Source organism: Rutilus rutilus (genome assembly GCF_951802725.1).
Source record: "Rutilus rutilus genome assembly, chromosome: 4".
In the NCBI taxonomy this organism is placed as follows: Eukaryota; Metazoa; Chordata; class Actinopteri; order Cypriniformes; family Leuciscidae; genus Rutilus; species Rutilus rutilus.
This window is the reverse complement of record NC_140212.1, coordinates 52,119,298-52,144,565: the sequence shown is the minus strand read 5'-3', so window position 1 is coordinate 52,144,565 and position 25,268 is coordinate 52,119,298. Positions and strand designations below refer to the sequence as shown.

The 25,268-nt window shown below is 37.5% G+C and overlaps 1 protein-coding gene across 1 annotated transcript in view; it reads right to left on the bottom strand.

Moving 5' to 3' along the window:
* Window positions 1-25,268, bottom strand: part of LOC311289860 (NACHT, LRR and PYD domains-containing protein 3-like) — a gene marked incomplete at its 3' end in the record, with an annotated part of 146,449 nt that overhangs the window by 93,861 nt on the left and 27,320 nt on the right. Inside the window, exon 2 of the mRNA XM_084408105.1 lies at window positions 10,975-11,253. Coding sequence (XP_084264231.1) covers window positions 10,975-11,233 — 259 coding nt within the window. The 5' untranslated portion in view covers window positions 11,234-11,253. The remainder of the gene's footprint in view (window positions 1-10,974; window positions 11,254-25,268) is intronic.

Below are 25,268 nucleotides of genomic sequence, written 5' to 3'. Positions count from 1 at the left end.
TTATAAAGGACCCCTCTCATCCCTCCCACGGTGTGTTTGTCCCTTTACCATCTGGTAGGAGGTTATGCAGCATCAGGACTCGCACTGCAAGATTCTGTAATAGTTTTTTCCCGCATGTTGTCAGAGCCCTGAATACCAGGGTGCCATTCATCATCTCATTGCCATAAATTTACGCCTTCTCACCCTCCACCCCCCCAATGAAGGACTAAGAGCCCATAAATGACTGTGGACTGTCACCTAAATGAATGGGCATTAAAAAATGTACCATTATGCACTGTCACTTTAATGGTTTTATGACTTTCTGCTATGCTTGAATTTCACTATTTTATTGTTTTATTGTAATCGTTTACTGTTGCTATGTATTGTGTGTATCAGATGTTGTTGTTGTTATTCTTGTATTGGTTGCACCTCGGTCTGTACGGAACGAAATTTCGTTCGACTGTATACATGTATACAGTAGAATGACAATAAAGTTGACTATGACTATGTATACAGGCCACCAGGGCACCATACAGACTTTATCAAAGAATTTGCGGACTTTCTATCAGAGTTAGTATTGGCTGCAGATAAAGTACTAATTGTTGGTGATTTTAATATACACATCGATAATGAAAAAGATGCATTGGGTTTGGCATTTAAAGACATTGTAAACTCAATTGGAGTTAGACAACACGTGTCAGGACCTACTCATCGTCGTAATCATACTCTAGATCTAATATTATCACATGGAATAGATGTGGATGCCGTTGAAATTCTGCAGCAGAGCGATGACATCTCAGATCATTATCTAGTCTCGTGTAAATTACGTTTAGCCAAGGATGCAAAGCCGACTCCGTGTTACAAATATGTTAGACCTATCACTTCTGCTACTAAAGATTGCTTTATTAATAATCTTCCTGATCAGTTTCATCATTTTAGCATCCCGGATAGCTTAGAAAAACTTGATATTGCAACAGAAACTTTTAACTCTCTCTTTTCCAGCACTTTAGACACTGTTGCTCCTTTGCGCTTAAAGAAGATTAAAGAAAATAATCCAACGCCGTGGTACAACGAGCACACTCAGGCCCTTAAGAGAGCAGCCAGAAAAATGGAGCGCAACTGGAAGAAAACAAAACTAGAGGTATTTCGCATTTCATGGAAAGAGAGCTCGATTGCTTACAGAGAGGCTTTAAAAGCTGCTAGATCTGCTTATTTTTCAAACCTATTAGAAGAAAATAAACATAATCCTAGGTATTTATTTGAAACAGTGGCTAAACTAACGAAAAAGAAAGCTTCAAACACAGAAGGTTCCAAGCAGCACAGCAGTAATGACTTTATGAACTTCTTCACTTATAAGATTGATAATATCAGGGATAAAATTATAACTATGCAACCGTCTACTACATTATCGCATCAGGCAGTGCATTGTAGTCTCCCTGAGGAAAAAATTTGATTCATTCATTGCTATAGGAGAGGAAGAATTTACTAAACTCGTTAAATCATCTAAATCTACAACATGTATGTTAGACCCTATACCGACTAAGCTAATGAAAGAGATGCTTCCAGAGGTCATAGATCCTCTTCTTAATATCATTAATTCATCTTTGTCTCTAGGATACGTACCAAAAAACTTTAAGCTGGCTATGATTAAACCGCTTGTTAAAAAAATGCAACTTGATCCTTCAGAATTAGTCAATTACAGGCCGATCTCGAATCTACCTTTTCTGTCAAAGATACTAGAAAAGGCAGTATCCTCACAACTATGTTCCTTTCTAGAAAGAAATGATATCTGCGAGGATTTTCAGTCCGGATTTAGACCATACCATAGTACTGAGACTGCTCTCGTTAGAGTAACAAATGATTTGCTCTTATCATCCGATCCTGGTTGTGTCTCTCTATTAGTGTTACTCGATCTTAGTGCTGCGTTTGACACCATTGACCACAACATTCTTTTAAATAGACTAGAAAACTATGTTGGCATTAGTGGAATTGCACTAGCATGGTTTAAATCATACTTATCTGACCGTTATCAGTTTGTAGCAGTAAATGAAGAGATGTCTTATCGATCACAAGTTCAGTATGGCGTACCACAGGGCTCAGTACTAGGACCGCTGCTGTTCACTCTGTACATGCTACCATTAGGAGATATCATTAGGAAACATGGAATTAGCTTCCACTGTTATGCCGACGATACTCAGCTCTATATTTCTTCAAAACCTAACGAAACTTACCAATTCACTAAATTAACAGAATGCATAGCTGATATAAAAAATTGGATGACTCGCAATTTCCTACTTCTAAATTCTGAAAAAACAGAGATTCTAATTATTGGACAAAAAACTTCCTCACGTAATAACCTAGAATACTGTCTAACACTTGATGGCTGCTCTGTTAAGTCTTCGTCGTCGGTTAGGAACCTGGGTGTGCTCTTTGATACTAATCTTTCATTTGAAAGTCACGTGTCTAGTATCTGTAAAACCGCATTTTTCCATCTTAAAAATATATCTAAATTACGTCATATGCTCTCATTGACAAATGCGGAACAATTAGTCCATGCGTTCATGACCTCAAGGCTAGATTATTGTAATGCTCTACTGGGTGGTTGCCCTGCACGCTTAATAAACAAACTACAGCTAGTTCAAAACGCAGCAGCTCGAGTTCTTACCAGAACCAGGAAGTATGACCATATTAGCCCGGTTGTGTCAAAACTGCACTGGCTCCCTATTAAACATCGCATCAATTTTAAAATATTGCTGATTACTTACAAAGCACTAAATGGTTTAGCTCCGCAGTACTTGAGCGAGCGAGTCCGGGAAGCAGACACACTCTGTCAGTTCAAAGCTAGACTAAAGACACATCTCTTTGACCTAGCATTCACATAATACATTATAGACTTCTATAATTTAATGTTAGGCTACATAGATTAGGTCAGCCGGAACCGGGAACACTTCCCATAAATCCTGATGTACTCGTTACATCATGAGAAGAATGGCATCTACGCTAATTTTAGTGTCTGTGTTTATCCCGAGGTTTTCCTGCAGCCTGCCATATCCGGGCCGTATCCAGATCTGACGAAGGACCTTCGCCTGGACCCGATGACAATGCAGTGCTGAAGTGCCAACTAGTCTCTCCCTATGGAGGATCCCTCTACCACTATACAGATAAGGCGTTGTCAGGAAAATTCGTTTCGCGTTCCTACCCCAAAGCAACAAAATTAAATTAAATTCTTTATCAAAATTTATAAGAAAGACAAGTACTTTGTTTAGGCTTGGCCACTGTAAAATAATTAAAAAACATAATCTATTGAGTTTTGAAAATTTTAAAAATCTTAATTACGCGTGCTTTGTTTATAAGGTCTGGCATGGGCTTGCTCCACCTCCGTTGAAGGAGTTCATTAAACAGAGGGCAGATTGTGGTACCAGGTCTGTCAGTAGAGGGGATTGGGAAGTACCAAATAGGCGAACATCTTTTGGCCAGAAAGTTTTATCAGTGATAGGGAGCAAATATTTTAATAGTTTGCCACAGTCAATACGACAGTGTTCTACTTATCCCACTTTTAAAGAACATCTTAAGAAGTGGCTTATTAAAAATCAAGTGTGTGAACATTTTTCTTAGTAATTTTTGTGATGTGGTTTATGTATTGTGTTTTTAGCAGAGTCTTGTGTATAGTGAGTATTTGTTATTGTGTGTACCTGCCTAGGGACTACGGACGTAAATTAGCAATACTGCTATAATCCGGCTTGTTTACGTTTTGTATTCTGTACAAATGTTCATCAACATGCTTTGTCCCTATCAAATAAATTAAATTGAAATTGTAGGGAATTCCAAACTTGCGTATTTTCAAATGCACATAACTATAGAACCCATTCTAAATGCGCATGTGAACGCCATCAGCATTTCTCACAGGTTCGCATTTAAAGTCTGTGTAGAGAGAATGGTGTCGTCTTAGCGGCCCCTAATTTAATAACAAATGATCGTTGCGACGGAAGCAAATCAATCAAAACTAACTTTAGATGTAAAATAACTTAAAGAACTGCTATAAAGCCAAAACAATCTCTGTTACCTTAAATTATACGCTTATCTCTGTAAAGCTGCTTTGAAACAATCTACATTGTTAAAAGCGCTATATAAATGAAGATGACTTGACTTGACTTGACTTTGCCAAGCGCAAACCGGTACAGAAGTAATGAGTAAATTATCGGGGAGGGTCATGACTTTTTTCACAATCATTTTGGAGGGTCATAGAAAAATGTATTGCTGCCGAAAAGGGTCAGGGCTATTTTGACTATAGATCTCAAAACTCCCCCGGCAGCCCCTTAAATAAAAAACAAACAGTCCCTAATTATTATTATTATTTAAAATTTAGTCTGGTGAACACTACTAAGAAAATAAAATAAAAAGTGTTACAATAACTTTTTTAGTGAACTTATAAGGGCAAATATCCTGTCCCATTTTAGCAACCTTAATTAACATCAAATTATATTGCATTTTAATGTCTGTCTTTGCCACAGACATGACCTGTTCAGACATGTTTTTATCCTAATTCACTCACTAATTTATTATATACAGTATAGCTAGTGTTACAGGAGTAAGACAAAGCAGAAGCCTCCGGCAAAAAACAAACAAAAAAACTTCCATCGGTTCACTCGAGCAGAATCGGTAGCCTGGTTTCTGTTCCTGCATTCCTTCTGTATTATTAACGTTCCGAAACCAGTTTTATTAGAAAAAATACAGATTAATAAGGTTTTTTATTGATTTATCTTTTACTTTTTATAATGTAGCCTAGTTTATAATAATAATAATATTTAGGCTATAATAATAATATTAATAATAATAATATCTCTCTTTTCTTTCCTTTTATTAAGGCCATGTCAGCTTTTATGTATCTATTCAAGGCAAGAAACAGGTTTATTTGTTAAAAAATAGAACTAAATAAGATGCAAAACAAATTATTTAAAGTGAAAAGGCCAACCTTTCTCATTTGTCTTGAATCTAAATGTTTCTATATTTGTGACTCATGCTAAACTATTCAGCCTATTTATTATGTAAGGCTAAGCTTTGTTCTTCACTGGCGTTATTAACGTAAAATATCATCTTTCCACAGCACAATGAGGCTGTGGTCACGGCAAACGTCACATATTATATTACAGACAATTCAAATGGAGCAGTGTAACGTTTGGTTGACTGTATTTTTAGGGGGCGTTCACATATCGCGCCTAAAAATGCATAGAAAACGCTAGGCGCGCCACGTTCTCCTTTTTCCAAAGCGCTCGGGTGGTTGCGCTCCGGAGGCATCTGTCGTTGCTAAGCTTGGTTCTTGTCACGTGACCTGCGGTGCGCTTGCGGCATTCTGAAAAGTTGAGATGTTTTTATCTCGATGCGGCGCGGACGCGCTTGGAAAAAACGAGCGCGTCGCACCGCAACCGCGTCGCTTCCATTATGAGCGCGCAAACCGCGCGCCTACATTTGAAATAACGAACTTGCGCGCGCAAAAGACGCGATATGTGAATAGGCCCTTACACCGCCTCACTTGCGCACCGCCTCACTTGCGAATATTTTGTGTGTGCGCAAGTGAGGCGGTGCGACCTCTGGATTTGTTTCTTCCAAGAGAGTAAAATCTTTCTCTCTGTAATAATTCATAAATTTACAAAAGATAGTAAAATATTGAAACCAAACAATGTCTCTGTTTGCTTTACTAGATCTATGGAGCGCGCCACAATTAGGGCTGAAACGATTAGTCGACATTGTCGTCAACGTCGATCGCGATTTGACCGCTACGGCGCTGTAGCGCTAGAGTGTAATGCAGCCGTTACAAATGCTATTGCGGTAGAAGAAAACACAGCGCGAATTATGACGAGTGCAAACGAATCCGAACTAGCAAGGTGTGTGAAAGTTTCCCAAAACCTCAAACCAAGAATGCTGTCGTATGCAGCATTGCTTTTCACGGGAGCACAACATGCATGTTAAAGCACTTAAAGAGGAAACAAGAGGAGCCGGTGAGAGGTGAATGTTCTCCAGCTGGAGCTAAATAACTAGCAGCTAGCAGTAAATCTCTTTATTAGAGAATGCAATACTACTAATAATAGCAATAATATTAACAATAATAATATAATTACAGTAATGTGATGATTTATTTTTGCATAGAATAAAGCTTGATCGAGCTTAGGAGTCAGGGCTGTTTTTATTATTGTAACTCTATTAGGTATTACGGTCTTATCACTTGCCTGTATTTTGTTCCATATTCATGAAGACTTACAAAAGGAGATGTTATGAAGAATATCATGTCAGTTACTTTTTCATACTGTAAATTAAAAGGTGAATGAGAATGTCTCTGTCAGATCAATTGTCATGTCAATTTTTTTTTTACATTTTTATTCTTATAATAATTGTTTGCAGTTTAAGTTTGTCTGTAATGCAGCTGATTCATTTTTGTTTATTTATTTTTTTTCTATTGAAAGAGACCAGAATATTTAAACAATGCTTAGAGAGCATTTGTGTGTGATTTGAGTTGGACAGAAATCTGAAAACGTAAAGAGGATGACCTGTTTAGTTGGCTCAAAGTTCATTAAAACAACCATTTCAAAAGCTGAAGTGATTTTCTTTTTTTTTATATTATAGTTAGAATATGTATAACTCAGTGTTTTAACTAATTGAAAAAGCTGAATAATCGTTCCAAACTTACTGATTAGTCGACGAAATAATCGATGATTAGTCGATTAATTGTTCTAATAATCGTTAGATTAATCGATTATCAAAATAACCGTTTGTTGCAGCCCTAGCCACAATGAACTGAAACTCAGCACGTTTTCTTTAGTTTTTAATGTGTAATATTTAAGTAAAATATATTTCAATCTTTTTCAGAAGAATCTGCCAAATGTTTATTTTCACAGCAAAACATAAAATAAATACAAAATAAAAAGGTTTTAGTTTAAGTCAATGAACACAAAAATACAACAAAATAACAAAATGGTCATGTCAAAGCTTTATTTTTGAAAGTGGTCATACATATACACTACAAATTTTATTCTTTTGTGACATTACACTTTAGTTTTTAGCTTGACCTACTACATTCCAGTAGCCTGGGTGCCAGCCCGAACCCCGCCCACAACATTTTTTGGTCGGGAAGTTCGGTCTGGACTCGATCCGTTGAGGAGTAATAGAGCTGGTAAGTCCCGCCCCTTCCGTAAAACCCCGCTGGACCTCTAGGTTGAAAAATCTTCAATGCAAGTGAATGTGAGAAAATAATTATTTTCTGGTCCTGTTTGAATTGTGCCATGAATGTGAACATATGTTGTCTGTGAATTTTTTATATAATCTTTCATGTTACGAGTTTGACAGTATATGGTATGATTCGTCGGCTAGCAGTTGTGGAAAAGACATAACGAGAAAGACTACATGTCGCCTATGTGACGTCACCCCATAAAGTTGACTTACCCGTGGTTTTCGCCAACCTCAACGATTTTGTCCTCCTCCTGAAAGAAGGCGGTGAAGTGCACCAAAGAGACAGTCATGTTTAGCGGGATCCGTGAGCTAGTGTCCGTGTGCTAGTGGTGTTGATGTTTCAAACGCGTCGAAAGCAGCGAAGAGTTGTAGTCCACAAAGTGCTCTCACACAAAGTCTAACCGTATCAAACTTCTATCCGCTAAATTGTAGCATTCTTCACACGAAAGATTATATAAAAAAATCACAGACAACATATGTTCACATTCATGGCACAATTCAAACGGGACCAGAAAATAATTATTTTCTCCCATTCACTTCATTCACTTGCATTGACGATTTTTCAACCTAGAGGTCCAGCGGGGTTAGCGGAGGGGGCGGGACTTACCAGCTCTATTATGCTCGGCTCCCAGAAGGCCGAGCCAATCAAAATTGCCGGCAGGGCGGGCTTTAATCGATGATGGACAGATGAGCAATGGTAACGTAATGATCCACGTCATCAAAGAGCGCTTGGGTTGAATTCGTTTACAACAAAGATGCATAGACAATAAAAGAAAAGATGACTGCCTCTGGAGAATTTAGATTTCACACTTAAAAATAAGTCAGATAGAATAAATGCATATTTGGCGTGCTATCCAAAGATATCGACAGCGCATTCATTTTAAAAGAGGAAGAGAGAACCGCGATCAAGGCATTTGTCGATCAGAAACATGAATGAAAAACATACGTCACTTATTGTGCTCTGATTGGTTGTAGGTCTATCCAATTGAGTGCAGAGGCATTTTCCTTCCTGGTTCGGTTGAAACACGCCCCATAATCAAATCTCTATGGAGTGGTATCAGACTCACATTCTGACTAGAATATGAATATGACGAAGTCAGGCTAACATTCCAGTGTGTCCACCCTGATTCTTCACCACAACTGGAAGAACTTTATACAGCTTATTTATGTATTTGTTGCATAATATATTATGTATTTGTTGCAAATACTGAAACCTGCACTGAAAAAAAACTATAAGTCAAATTTACTTAATTTTTCTTTGGCAAGTTTTTGCACAAATATTTTTTAAGTAAATTTCATACGCATATTTTTGAAGTAAATTTCACATATTATGGAATTAAGCAAACTCTACTTAACTAAATTAAGTGAAAGTAACAAAGAAAATAAGTCATTTTAACTTGGCTAGTAAAAGGTTGAGCAGTATCTATTTAGTTGAAGTTTCCTTTGCAATACATTTCACTCAGACTATATCACATTTGATTAAACCACACGTTTAAAGTGTATGCTTTACTTAGAAACATCTAAGTAATTAATACAGTTGATAACGTGTGAGACACCATATCTACATATCAGAAGTTACACATGATGTGAACGCAGAGATCTCAATACTTGGTAGACAATACACAATGATGATAACATTTGATGGACCCTTTTTGTGTTTGAATGTGTCATTTTGAGTAGAAAATATCCAAATGTCACAAAATGGCAATTTACTAATCCTAACAACAAAATCAATGATAAAACAGTGGAAATACAGCTGGAAAACAGTGAAAAATCAACCTCTTTAATTATTCAAGGCCCAGTGCATGATGGGAACACCAGTATCAGAAAAGTTGAGTAATTTTACTTAATTTTATAACGTTGATATTTACGCTGTGAAAGTCAACCTTTTCTCACCTTTCATTCACAAGGCATTCAGTGTAGTTTAAGATTCACTGGTTTTGCCAGTTTTCTCAACCCAGAATTCGGGGGGTTGCTGTCGTCTACATTTGCAAATGAAATTTTCGCATGTTAACCTTGTATATTCATTAGGGGTGGAACGGTACATGTATTCGTATTGAACCGAAACGGTACGAGCGTCACGGTTCGGTGCATAAATTTACACGGAGAATACACAGTATAAAAATAAATAAAACTCGCGTATAAATTAATTAATGTAATGCAAACCTACTGTTAGATACGCTGGTTCTTTAGGGACACCTGCCTTAGCTCTGAAGCAGGCTGCAATGTAAAGATTGCAATGCTGAAATATGTAGTGTGTGTGTGAGAGAGAGAGAGAGAGAGAGAGAGGGAGGCGCGGGTGCGAGCGAAAAATGTTGCAAAGTGTTTACTTACATTTGTGTGTGTGTGAGTACGAAATAAATAGTTTATTGATTTGTGTTCACAGACACAAAATTTCTCCTTTTCTTCGTGTCACTCAGAACGACTTTTTTAATGTATTTTCTTCTTTCATCTACTAAGCGCCCATTAAGTCGATTCATAGTTTTAAGTCATGTGACCTGTGTGGTGGCCTGAAGGGCAAAACAATGGGCAGAATGGCGGACGGGTTATCAGCATGATGAATAAATGATATTAGCATTAACTGTATCCAGAAAGAGAGCAGAGAATGTGACCGATCTAGCGCTAGTTTAAGCACTCTCACAAACACTCCTGTTAAAATCACAGAAGCTGACGACACTGCGACATGAATCTCTTACATTGAATCTGCACTTTGTTGTTTATGACGGGAGAATTCACGAGTTTCAGTCAGACTTCAGACAGAGAGCGCGCACTGAACAAAACTCTTCGTTTCAGCGATGACCAATCTGAATGCCTCTGATTGGCCGATCACATTCAACAGAAGCAGATGATTGGTTAAAATGCTCAACGCTGCAAAATGAAATCTGATGGAATTCTGCCGTCAGATGGACTGAATAAACATTACATATTTGTAGTTTGTTTAACCAATATTCCAGGCCTGGAAATTGCTTTTTTTTTTTTTTATTCCATGACCTTTCCAAGTTTTTCATGACCGTACGAACCCTGAATTTAAGACATATCATCTTATTATTATGAACATTATTTCAAAGTGCATTTACCAAAATTCATCACGCAAGATCTATTGTTACATGACTGATGTTTGCTTCAGCATTAGATACTGATATATTTTTAGGCTAACTTATTGTTGCACTTTGTCTTTTTGCACAGACACGCAGACATCTTTAAATCTGAACAACAACAGCACTGTAAGTGTGTTTACAAAGCAAGCACATCAAATAATGATCTGCTTTGCACTCATGTTGTACGGGACATGTGAATGTCTTTTATTTATTCCACAAGTTTTGATGCGTATCTTCTTGTCTTGTATTCACACTCAAAATCCATACAGTTCCTTTTCACTGTTTATTCTTCATAGTCAACAAAGAATCACATTTCTTACGTACAGCATAATCCTCTTGCGCTGCGATGTCTTCTCAACAACTTATTTGAAGAGATAATATACTTGTGAGGCAGTTTATGCTATATTATAATAAACAGTCAAAAGCTTTGTGTTCTCCCACTGTGCGTCTGCACTTATTGCACGCGCATCAAACTTTTTGTCTAATACGATTTTATTTAGCTTATATTGTATTGTGATTTTCTTACAATGACAACATTACATGCAGTTAATAATTTATTAGACACTGATAATTTTGATAATTTATTGATAATGATAATAGACACTGAGCTCCAACAGCGACAGATGTCTTCATATTGCCCGACAATTACGTTACAGTCAGAGTGAATTAAACATACCTTGCTTGTGTTTGTTCTCCAGCCGCTCAGCCAGATTATTCTGGTTCATCTTCCTCAGGATCTCCACCGTGATCTTCACAGCTTCTTCTGGCCCAAAACACTCCACCATCTTATCCACAGTTTTCAACCTATCTGCATTCTCCATTTCAGATGTTGTTATACGCTCATGATCATTCTGTAAGCACCACTGAAACCGACTCAGTTCAGCTTCTTTCAGTTCCATCAGTGAGTTCAGAAGCAGCTCTTTAACAGACGCCATCGTCCTTCACCGATTGAGAGCTGCAGGACAAAAAGAAAAAGTTCTGAAGTAGTTTCAGTCCTAACATTTGGACCTGAGCACTCAAATGTTATTTGGATTATGAAATGAAGCTGTGATCGGATCTGGACTCTCATTGAACTAATACAAACTCCTCTGTTGAAGAAGTCCTATAATGTTCCTTTTTTACAAGATAATATAATAACACAAGATAATATGAGTGTCAGGCGTCCCATAGACTGGTTCTGTGAAGTTTCAGCTCGAAATACCCCACAGCTCAACTATTATGCTATTCTGTAAATGCCCACTTTTGAGTGGGAGCAAAGACATGATGTGTTTGTGTGTGTGTCTCCTTAAATACAAATGAGCTGCTGCTCTCCATCCCCTTTTCCAGAAGTGGGCAGAGCCTTTACAGCTCGTGCCTCAGATACTCTGCCAGCAATAAATCAATCATCTGTTTGGTTTTGATCATCTCTGTCGAGGTCGTTATGAAATGTTTGTTCTTTGCATTTGTTTAAAAAGCCTTGCCAATTTAAGCTTCTGATATATGGTTTTCTGAGCGCAAATACACAAAGTTCACCAATTGGTTATGTCTCTGAACATAATCAGCTGGGAATGAAATCACATATATATCATTAGATTAGATCTGAGAAAGAGCATTTCTTGGACTCTGCTCACGCTTTCTTGGGCGGGAATTATTTAAATGAGGATGTAATGAGGTTTAAGGGAGTTCAGAAACAGTGAACATGGATATAGAGAATAACTCCAGCTGGTTCACAGCATTTCTGAGCATTTTCCCTGTTTCTGTGTTCCTGGTTTTAGAAAACTGCTCGTGTCCTGGTTTTCCCGTTCCTGTCCTGCCCTCTGGAATTGTTTGTTTGATTGGACTGATTTACTGTGTGCTGATCTTCTGCATGTTTAATGGACTACGAATTTAGATTATGCTACCAATAAAACTTCACTTGGATCATCTCTCATTGTCGCTCAGTGCTTGGCAACACTTTCACAACATCGAATCATTAAATAAACATTAAATAAAGCTGAACATATAAAGGCATAATATGAGCTCTTTAAAAAGTCGGCGGTTCCTCACACAAGAGTCACACAAACACTGACACACAAAAACAGGCAGACGCGCGGCTCAAAGTGAGGTGATCAGATGTGCAAGCAGAGGTTTGACACAATGTTTCTGTGGACAGACTGAATTATGAATAATATACTCTCACATGATCTAAATTATTTAAAATAAAGGTTCTGAGATGAATGTGTGTATTTCTGAAGAGAGAAATGAGATACTGTCTGATTTGAGAGACATACAGTATGAGGCATCAGAAAGCTGTGTTAATTAAATCTGCTAAAATTACTGTAAAAGGTCAAATAATTGCTTTGAGTTTTGTTAGCAATCAAAAATGTTATACACAATGGCCCTCATTTATCATTCTTGCGTAGAAACGGGCGTATATATTGGCGTAAGATTATGCTTACACTCCTCTCATCGCCTGATTTATGAAGCTGTGCGTACCTTTGAAATCCAGGTGTACGCAATACCTGCCCTTGATAAATGCAGCGGCTGAAAACGATCGTCATTTGAATAACACACCCCTATATATTCAAGTCTCCGCTCCCCCCACGCCCTCATTTTACGCCATGGACACACGGAAGACGGCAAAGAAGAGAAACTTCTTTGAGAAAGAGAAAGCGAAACCAGGGAAGTGGAAAGAAACAAAATTGATTTCTAGATTTTTATTATTAATGACGCTTATTGTTATTTAGAAGAAGAATCTCGTTATTATTATTATTTGTATTATTATTATTATTATTATTATTATTTAAAAGAAGAATGTCATTTTTATTATTTTGTCAGTCTGAATTATTTTTTTGGTCATTGAAAGCCTTTCTGAACCCAGTCCGTGCACACCTGCCGTGCCTAACCCTGGCCTAACCATCGTTTCAAAGAATATACAACGGCGAGCGCGTCGAGTATAAACGCCTCGTCCGTTTGGGGAGGTGCGCGCGCAGTCTGCGGAGACTTGCGCTGCGGAGCCAGGCGAAAGTATAAGGCTTGAAACGTCAGGTAAAGCGCACAGGCTCGCAACTTAAGGAATACATATGCCTACAATTCAAATGCTTTGGTAAAGTCACACAAATTAAACATTTAAGTCCATGTTGCACAAAAATAAACACTGAAGTTTATAATTACTATGTTTTTTTTGTTTTTTTTTTACAGTGGGTCATAATATATCATATCTTTTAGTTTGTCAGTGCGTTTTGTGGTGTTAGGAATTGTTTTTCTGCGCATTCCCGCACTCAAAACGTGCGTACACCACCTCCTGAGCTGGCGTAGGATTTGAGCGTGCCGTACGCCAACGTCCATATTGATAAATCTCAAAGTCACCGTGGTTTTGGGTGTACGCCAGGTGTACGCTGGAAATTTGGTGTACGCACTTTTGATAAATGAGGGCCAATGTGTCAATGCTGTTTGATAAGTCTAGATCAATGTGAATGGTCTCCTATAGTCTCCTATAGTTAGGAGACAGACAGATAGATGGGTAAATAGACAGACAGCACTGATATATATAGTTAGGAGACAGACAGACAGACAGGTAAATAGACAGACAGCACTGATATATATAGTTAGGAGACAGACAGACAGGTAAATAGACAGACAGCACTGATATATATAGTTAGGAGACAGACAGACAGACAGGTAAATAGACAGACAGCACTGATATATATAGTTAGGAGACAGACAGACAGACAGACAGACAGACAGACAGACAGACAGCACTGATACAGTGCTATGCATAAGTTTAGACACCCCTGCTAAAGTTGACTAAAAAGAGGAATAAAAAATCATCTTTTGGAAATTGAACTTAATGCCTTAATTAAAAAAATTAGGAAAAATCCAACCTTTAAGGACACCAATTTTCTTTGTGAATGAATAATGTATCGTAAATAAATAAATGTTCTTCCTTAAAATACAGGGTGCATAAGTTTGGACACCCCTATGTTAAATTCCCATAGAGGCAGGCAGATTTTTATTTTTAAAGGCCAGTTACTTAATGGATCCAGGATACTATGCATCCTGATAAAGTTCCCTTGGCCTTTGGAATTAAAATAGCCCCACATCATCACATAGCCTTCACCATACCTAGAGATTGGCATGGTTTTATTTCAGTTAGCCTAATAGCTGGTTTGATTTGCATTGAGAGATGATCTTATGGAAACTACTCCATGCCAATCTCTAGGTATGGTGAAGGCTATGTGATGATGTGCGGCTATTTTAATTCCAAAGGCCAAGGGAACTTTATCAGGATGCATAGTATCCTGGATCCATGAAGTAACTGGCCTTTAAAAATAAAAATCTGCCTGCCTCGATGGGAATTTAACATAGGGGTGTCCTGACTTATGCACCCTGTATTTTAAGGACGAACATTTATTTATTTACGATACATTATTCATTCACAAAGAAAATTGGTGTCCTTAAAGGTTTGATTTTTCCTATTTTTTTTAATTAAGGCATTAAGTTCAATTTCCAAAAGATGATTTTTTATTCCTCTTTTTAGTCAACTTTAGCATGGGTGTCTAAACTTATGCATAGCACTGTATATATAGGTAGGACTCGTAGGCATTTCGTTGACACTTACCAGTTCAAATAAGTTGCCGTATGACACATAGGCTGTACAAGGGATCGTAAGCTCAGTTTGATCCATATTCCCACTTATTTAGCAGCCGAATTGGATGTTTTTACCTAACAACGTTTACGACACCAAATTGCGCAATAGGCCCTGTGGGGACACCTCTGGGGGCGCGCTTGAGCTGTGCTGAGGGGGGGCCTACGAAGTGCCTAAACGTCCCCTAACTAACTGACTACTCTTCACCAGAGTCTTCCTCTCATCCCACGAACAGCCTATTTGTCCCCCTAACTGCCTATTCTTCATCAATTCGTCCACAGGGTGTATAAACGTCCCCTAACTGAATACTCTTCACCGGAGTCTTCCTCTCATCCCACGAACAGCCTATTTGTCCCCCTAACTGCCTATTCTTCATCAATTCGTCCACGGAGTGCCTAAACGTCCCCTAACTGACTACTCTTCACCGGAGTCTTCCTCTCATCCCACGAACAGCCTATTTGTCCCCCTAACTGCCTATTCTTCACCAATTCGTCCACAGGGTGCCTAAATGTCCCCTAACTGACTACTCTTCATCGTAGTCTTCCTCTCGTCTCACGAGCAGCCTATTCGTCCTCCTAACTACCTATTCTTCACCAATTCTTCCACAGGGCGCCCAAACGTCCCCTAACTGACTACTCTTCATCGTAGTCTTCCTCTCGTCTCACGAACAGCCTATTCGTCTTCCTAGCTGCCTATTCTTCACCAATTCTTCCACAGGGCGCCTTAAAGTCCCCTAACTGACTACTCTTCATCGTAGTCTTCCTCTCATCCCGCGAACAGCCTATTCGTCCTCCTAACTGCCTATTCTTCATCAATTCTTCCACAGGGCGCCTAAACGTCCCCAAACTGACTACTCTTCATCGTAGTCTTCCTCTCGTCCCACCAACAGCCTATTCGTCCTCCTAACTGCCTATTCTTCATCAATTCTTCCACAGGGTGCCTAAACGTCCCCAAACCTACTACTCTTCATCGTAGTCTTCCTTTTGTCCCACCAACAGCCTATTCATCCTCCTAACTGCCTATTCTTCATCAATTCGTCCAAAAGGCGCCTAAACATCCCCAAACCTACTACTCTTCATCGTAGTCTTCCTCTCATCCCACGAACAGCCTATTTGTCCCCCTAACTGCCTATTCTTCACCAATTCGTGCCAAGGGGCCCCAAACTCTGCATGCTGGTAGCCTAGGATCCCAAATGCCACATATCAGGAGGACAGGTCTCTAGAGCGCAGGGAAAATTTTAGGACCCACCTAGGACCCTGAAATCCGGGATCCTGAGCCGGGGGGCCCTGGACTACCACCGTGTCAATTTTGGAGCCCCTGCGACCTTTTGACCCCTGCTTTCCAAACGTCCGTCCTGCAACCTATTCGACGTAGGCTCGTGACCAATTGGGCCAATTAAGCATGAAAACGGTAAAGCGATAAACGGTAACGTTTTTAATATATTTTGATATTGTAATACTTTCTACATTATTGTGAAACACCATAAAGCCAGAAAAGGCTTTTTAAGAACTAGTGTAATAGCGGCTGTCTTAAGGGCCAAAGGGACGTGCCCACTAGCTAAGGAGTTGTTAATAATTACGGTAATAGCAGGACATAAGCATGTGAAGTACATGTTTAGAACCTCTTTAGGCAAAGGGTCAAAGAGCATGTGAAAGAGCTCATAGACATGATTCATTTCAAAGTATTATCTACGCTGACAGTTGTAAAACTAGAGAAGGTGAGGTGGTGGACCAACCAAGACGAGCCCGTTAATCTGTTTAACTGTTAATGCGTTATTGTTGCATTCACTTGCCCTAAATTCAACACCAGAGATTTTCTTCACAGACTATGCAGTGATATTTTATATTTGATAACTGTCTGTGCTTGAAAATCTAGTGTGAACCTACATGAAAAACCTGAAAAGAACTGTTTATTTCATTTTTATATGTTTGCTCTGTTGTATTTATTTGTGCTATTGCTAGTATTATTTGTTCTAATTTTATTACTGACTGTCTTTAACAATATTTAGAATTTATATGAGTTAGTAGGCTAGTAGTTTTTGGCTTCATAACCTTATCTATTAAGGTAACATGGATCAAAAACAACTTAAACAATAACTAAACCTATTGTATTTGTATATTTATAACTTGGTGGGGCAACTGTACATTTTGGCAGGGCAAGTCAAAATTTAAACCACTGGCCCGATGGGTCAGTAGAAAAAATCCTTAGCATTGATCCCTGATTTTACTCTTGCTACATCATCTGTGAACAAATTTGACTGGATTATAATAACTCAGCAATTATAATCCTCAGTCAAATTTGTCCTCGATATTTCCATGTTGTTTTGGTTGGGTTTAACCCCCTGAGGTCGGCTATCGCCCCGGCTGCTCAGTGAACCCAAACAAACAGATGAACTAGAGGAATTAACTAGCACTATGAGCACCATTCTCTCAGGAAAATTGGATATTGTTGCACCCATTAGATTAAAAAAGGTCAGAGAGAAAAGTAAAGCACCATTGTATAACAATACTACGCATGTTCTAAAGAGAGAAACCCGTAATTTAGAGCGTAAATGGAAACAAACTAATTTAGAGGTCTTTAGAATCGCATGGAAAGACAGTATGTCACATTATAAAAAGGCCCTAAAAGCAGCCAGGGCTGAGCATCTCCGCAAACTAATAGAAAACAACCAAAACAATCCTAGGTTTTTATTTAACACCGTGGCTAGACTAACAAATAAACAGATGTCACCTGAACAAAATATTCCATTACAGTTTAGTAGTAATGATTTCATGAACTTCTTCACTGAGAAAATAGAAAACATCAGAACCACAATTGTAAACGTTCAATCCTCAATCGCGCCTTATAATTCAGCCTCAATTATCACCCCGCAAGAACAATTACAGTGCTTTACAACTATAGAACAAAAAGAGTTAAATAAACTTATCACTTCATCTAAAACAACAACAACATGTTTATTAGATCCTATACCCACTAAACTACTGAAAGAAGTGTTACCTATAGTGGAAGAGCCTCTCCTCAATATTATTAACTCATCTTTATCTTTAGGTCATGTTCCAAGAACATTCCAATCAGCAGCCATATCACCCTGTAGCCTAAGACTGGTTACCCACTGAAGCTAAGCAGGGCTGAGCCTGGTTAGTACCTGGATGGGAGACCTCCTGAGAAAAGCCAGGTTGCTGCTGGTAGAGGTGTTAGTGAGGCCAGCAGGGGGTGCTCACCCTGTGGTCTGTGTGGGTCCTAATGCCCCAGTATAGTGACGGGGACACTATACTGCCAAAAGTCAAGTCAAGTCATCTTCATTTATATAGCGCTTTTAACAATGTAGATTGTCTCAAAGCAGCTTTACAGAGATAAATGTATAGTTTAACGTAAGATTGTTTGGCTTTATAGCGGTTCTTTAATAAAGTTATTTTCCAGCTAAAGTTAGTTTTGATTGATTCGCTTCCGTCGCAACGATCATTTGTTTTTAAATTAGGGCCGCCAAGACGACACCATTCTCTCTACACAGACTTTAAACGCGAACCTGTGAGAAACGCTGATGGCGTTCAGAAAAGAGCAAAAGAGCACCGTCCTTCGGATGAGACGTTAAACCGAGGTCCTGACTCTCTGTGGTCATTCAAAATCCCAGGATGTCCTTCGAAAAAGAGTAGGGGTGTAACCCCGGCATCCTGGCCAAATTTGCTCCTTGGCCTCTGTCCATCATGGCCTCCTAATCATCCCCGTATATACTGATTGGCTTCATCACTGTCTCCTCTCCACCAGTAAGCTGGTGTGTGGTGGGCGTTCTGGCGCAATATGGCTGCTGTCGCATCATCCAAGTGGATTCTGCACATCGGTGGTGGTTGAGGAGATTCCCCCATCTATGTAAAGCGCTTTGAGGTCTCAGATAAAGCGCTATATAAATGTAACGAATTATTAACGAATTATTAAGAAACCACAATTAGACCCACATAATATAGCAAATTATAGACCCATTTCAAATCTACCTTTTATGTCTAAAATACTAGAAAAAGTTGTGTCCGCCCAACTGGGCTCTTTCTTGCAAGAAAATGACATCTATGAAAAGTTTCAGTCAGGATTCAGACCGCAACATAGCACTGAAACTGCGCTTGTTACAATCACAAATGATTTACTCTTAGCTTCTGACCAAGGCTGTATCTCAATACTAGTTTTACTTGATCTTAGTGCTGCGTTCGATACTATAGATCACACAATACTCTTAGATCGACTACAAAATTATACTGGTGTTCATGGACAAGCATTAAGCTGGTTCAGATCATACTTATCTGACCGCTACCATTTTGTCTATTTAAATGGAGAAAAATCGATTATAACTCCAGTAAACAATGGAGTGCCGCAGGGATCTGTGTTAGGCCCTCTGTTATTCTCAATATATATGCTGCCACTTGAAAATAATGGAGTGCCGCAGGGATCTGTGTTAGGCCCTCTGTTATTCTCAATATATATGCTGCCACTTGAAAATAATATAAGGAAACATGCAATTAGTTTCCATTGTTATGCTGATGACACTCAAATCTATATTTCATCAGGGCCAGATGAAAACGCTAAATTATCCAAATTGACAGAGTGTGTTAAAGATATAAAAGATTGGATGACGTGCAATTTTCTTTTATTAAATCCAGACAGAGGTACTAATCATCGGTTCAAAAAACCGCCCACAAAACCTCTCACACTACAACTTTAACATAGTACAGATGGTGGACAACCAGAATGCCTATTACCGCCGCGGCGAAAATAAACCAGCCGCATTTCAAAGTCGTTCCCGAAATGACCGCCAGGTGGCGCAAAGGGACATTGTGCAAATAGGCAGCAATTGCCGTATTTTAAAATGTAAGTGGGTTAAATATAAAACCCTTAACCTAATAGGCATATTTTTCATATATATAAATAGGCCTATTAGGCTACAACAGAATAGAACCAAAGATAGAATCAATTTTAGAACTGAAAAAATAGAATCAAAAGTTAAAAATAGAGACGATATTAGGAGCAATGACGCTGAATATTTTTACTATTCTATTGAGGAATTAGATAAATGAAGAGCTCTCGTGAGCAATACAATTGCATAGTAATTTATAGTGATTTCAAAAGCAGTCCTTAAAAAAAAAATACATGGAGTAGTGTGGCATAATTTTTGAGAGATTACGCAGAACGCGTTTTAGTTAAGATCCTGGTTTCAATGCCCTTAATGTAGATAGGCTAGGCTACTGCTTTAAAAAAATGTCACAACGCGTTTTGAGATTGTTTTGAATTAAACATTGAAGTTTAAAATGTAGTGTTTTGGCACACCAGGCCGAGTGGCGTTACGCATTGTTCAAAAATCAGGTTTTATTCTGGCATGTTGAATTGGCGTTAGAATTTTTTTTTAATATTTATTAGATTTAGATTTTAGATTTCGTTAGATTTATTTTTCTCATAACAGGTAAAATAACTTAATATATGCCTTGTCTTAATATGACCTACTTAATATAGGCAATAGGCATATAATAGCCTATATAATAAATTAGCAAAACTTGGCCACTAAATATTTCATTTTCAATTATTTTAATTATCACAATTAAAGTTTTAATTTTATTAAATTGAACAAGCGCAACAATCAGCATTTAATCAAATATTCTAAAAGATGTATTATTAATAATAATAATGTTATTTCAACATAATATTTCGTTTTTTCGACATAATATGTGTGCGTGCAACAAGCAAGATGTGTATTTGTAAATCCGGTGTGCGTGCATTGATTTTTATCAATAAACTAGTGTTTTCTGACAGTGTCGACTGCAAAGATGAAGTTGACGATCGCCATATTTGTAGTGAACGCACCTAGAGAGAAATGCACATAAAGACATAATCAGAAAGTAGCCTTTTTCTTTTCGTTTTGAATTATTTCGTTTGAAGACATTTCAAGCTTTGCGTATTTGATGTATTTATCATGTCTGTGTGAGGCATACGCTGCAGTTTCGTTAAGTTAGGAGGATGAGATGCGCTCCAGCTGACGTGCAATGCAAGTGACCGCGCGGGCGCCTCCGTGATTAGTGTGTTATATTTGCTTCTCTTACTTATTAAATCCAGGCAATTGGTTGATGAAAAATTTATTAAAATTAAGATACAATTTATAGAAAACGAAATTCACTTTAAAGAAAGGTTTTCTACTAACCAAAACTTAATGAAGTGGTCAAAATCATGTCTGACCCACTCCATATCCATCTCTCGATATAATGCATCCTATCTTACTCGTGCTGTTCACTTTTCATATTCAACATAGATGGAAAAAAATAACATTATAATATTTTAACAAATATGATACTAAATGAGATTATTTAATGACTACAACAGTATAGTAGGCCTATAGACTCTATTTGTACAAATTGCTGCACATTAATTTAATTAAATGAAACCTTGTAACGAATTCACATTGTAGGGTAGACTGTGTACAGTTGAGACACCTTAAATAACTTGCATTCGCAGCAAGCACAAGTTGTGATTTTTGCTGTGCACTTGCATATTAGTGTCAGCTGGGAAGGAAATATAGAGACCAGACCTCTTGGAACTTTAATTGAATACATAGCATTGGTAAAGCATACTGAAATTACATTCCTACAAATTTATTAGGCCCTACTGAAAATAAATGTATCGAATTTAAGCAAAGTAGCCTAAATGTTAAGACTGTAAGCCCTTTGCTTTTTAACGTAGCCTATAAAGGACTCTTATAGCCGACTTTGTGTTAATTTAATTTGTAGAGGATTTTTTTAACTCAAACATTAACACTGAAATAAATGAAACTAAATTATTGTACATTTTTTGGCACACCACGACGAGTGGCGCTATGCATTGTTCTAAAGCCAGGTGTTATTCTGGCATGTTGAATTAGTGTTCGACAAACGCGGCGGCGTGTTCATTTGAATGAAGAGCGCTTCTCGCTCGTGTGAGCGAACACACACTGGAACGTTAGGCCATGTCGCAACGAGTGAATCGTGGCCGAGTGGTTGAACTTACGTTACGATCATTTAGATGGCACGGGTTCGAATCCCGAATTAACTTGGACTACTGATATTTTTATATTAGCCTATTAATGGCTACTAATTAATTGCCTGATGAGCAGGCAAAGGCAAAATTCTTTTAAGGATTAATCTCAAAATCTCCAAAAGTCCATAGCCTATGTACAGTAGGCCCTATATCTTATTAAATTATATATTGTACTTTTATTGATTGTATTTAAAGGTTTTCCACACACAATTTCAATTTAGCAGATACAGAGCTCTTTAATTCGCGACCCACCTCGTTTTATTGTAAGGTGAATTCAGCAAGGCATGTTGTATCTTTGAAGGAACAAAAGCTATTTGTTACAGTTTTTTCTTTCGTGATTTGTGTGGATGACACACACACTGCAAAAAATGCTGTTCTTACTTAGTATTTTTGTGTTGTTTCCAGTCCAAAAATCTAAAAATTCTTAAATCAAGAAGTATTTACTAGAGAAGTAAAACTACATAAGAAATTATTTTTTGTTTTCAGATAAACAGTAAGTAACTTAAGTAATTTTTGCTTAAAACAAGCTAAATTATCTGCCAGTGCAGTAAGAAAAAAAAACTTAATTCAAAAAAACTTAATAAAAACATAATCTTAAAACAAGATTATTTTCCTTACTGCACTGGCAGATAATTTAGCTTGTTTTAAGCAAAAATCACTTAAGATACTTTCTGTTTATCTGAAAACAAAATAGAATTTCTTATGTAGTTTTACTTCTCTAGTAAATGCTTCTTGATTTAAGAATTTTTAGATTTTTGGACTGGAAACAACACAAAAATACTAAGTAAGAACAGCATTTTTTGCAGTGCAGCGACATATACAATACTGTATTGAAAGTATTTTTCTGATTTGTTCGATCTGTTTTGAAAAATGTCTTCATTTTGCTATGGCCGGGTATTACTGTCAGTCATCTCAATCTCGTGAATGATTCACACACACACAAAAAATAATTTAGCAGATTAAAGTCCACGTGAACCGGAAGTTGCAAACGACTTTTCTCCAGTGCTGTGACGTATTTTCCAGTGAAAAGGAATATTGAACAGAGGGCAGGGTTTTACTCTAGTGCTCCTCCTCTCCATCTCTCGCTCATTACAGACTAACGGTTTGAGGGGAGTGGTTAATCGTTTCTCAACCCAAGCCGTCAAGCGTACGTCATTAGGGAAGGTCCTCCAATGCAGAGAGGAGGGGCATTTTCAGATTTTGATTAAAGATTACGAAGCCAAAACATTTTTTTCCATGTTTTAACTTGCACGGATTAATTGTTCACCACAAGACTAGTAATATGCGCTAACAAAGTAAATAGGGTCCATTTTGATTTCAGTTGGACTTTAAAGACGAGCTTCATCATCTTCATTTTCTGGTGCAATCGGCTGACAGTCTTCCTTCATCAGATGTGTCGTCTTTGCAGCGGCTCAACTGGAATGTAGCAAATTTATGTTGTAATGTACAATTGATAATTAAACAAGATGATTGACTTTAATAAACATGCATATTTAAGCATCAAGAACGGAAAAACATAAACACTGTCGGCTACACTGAGATTCGATCTCAGATCGTTTGAATCTCCGAGAGGCTATTGTTAATTCATTGACCACAGAGCTTGTCTTTAAAAGTTTGTTATATTCTTTTTTTTTTTCTTTTTTTTTTTTTTTTACATTGGCAATTTACTGTCTCGAAATTGTGTCGAAATTTTTTTTAAAAAGTGTTTTTACAAGACCTTGTGCTGTTTATTTATTTATTTATTATTATTATTATGCAGATGTTAATTCAGCCATTCTGTTGGATAAATATTGTCCCTAATGTGAAATGGAAATGGTAATTTTATTTTGTAAATATAAAATATTTAATATAGGCTATAGGAGAAAAAAACAATATGGTGTAGCAATATTTTAGAACTATCAAATCTCTCTGCATTAATAATAAAAAAGTAGCCCATGTTTGTTTGGGATTTGAACCCGTGTCATCTGAATTATTGAAACGTAAGTTATAGCCTACCACTCGGCCACGAATTTGTTTTGTTTTATTTAGTTTGAAATGTATTTTTACATATTTTGCTTTCGTTAATGTTAACCAATTCTGTTGTAGCATAATAGGCCTATATTTTTTCCCTAAAAGTTTGTTTTATTCTCTGCTTTGTTTGTTTATATTTTTACATATTCAATCAGTCTCATTTTTGTTCAAATAATGAAAAAAGTTTTTGTTTTTTTTACAAGATCTTGCGCCATGTTTTTTTTTTTTTAGTTTTTTTTTTAGAAACAGATAGGAAACTTACCTTTTAAAATGCCGCAGTTGCTGCTGTTTTGCCCTGTCACTTGCGCCACCCGGTATAGCCTAGTCATTTCGCGAACGACTTTGAAATTCGACTGGTTTATTTTAGCTGCGGCAGTAATAGGCATTGTGGTTGATTATTTATTAAAGAATTCAATTGATAATCATAACAACATGTAAGCCTATTTAATTCTGAATATAACAAATAATGCTTAAACCGACTAACATCGGTTAGTAACTGCAAGTCCTGAAAATGTTTTAATTTTACGGTAAATTATTTTAATTTATTTCACTGTTATGTTTCAGTTAATAAATCTACAAACACATTAAAATAACACGAAGTAAATGACAAGTAACCTATTGACATAGCCTTTCTAAATTATAGAAAAACTGGGCACACAATGTTAACGTGTGTCTACTTTGTTTAAGTTTAATGAATTTGAATTCGTTTAACCACAACATTTATCTTGAATTTATCTGTGACCTCAGCTCAGATTACTGCCGCGGCAGATTACGTCATAAAGAGAATAAACTGACACTTTTCAAAGTCTGTGATTACAGCGCCACTCAGCGGTAAAAGGCAGCAAATACACATCCCAATTTTGCCGCCGCGGGAACGGCGGCGGTAAAAGTCTCATTCTGGTTGTCCACCATCTGTAGGATGTCCTGTTACTTTATCCTCTACAGTAAAAGACCTGGGTGTTATACTAGACTGCAACCTGTCTTTTGAAAATCATATTTCATATGTTACAAGAACTGCCTTTTTCCACCTTAGAAACATTGCTAAGCTACGTAACATGCTATCAGTTTCTGATGCAGAAAAGTTAGTTCATGCATTCATGACCTCGAGACTAGATTACTGTAATGCTTTATTAGCCAGTTGTCCTGCATCCTCAATAAACAAGCTACAGTTAGTCCAAAATGCCGCCGCTAGAGTTCTAACTAGATCAAGAAAATATGATCATATAACACCAATTTTATCATCACTGCATTGGTTACCTATAAAGTTAATTACAAGGTATTGCTACTGACTTATAAAGCCCTAAACGGCT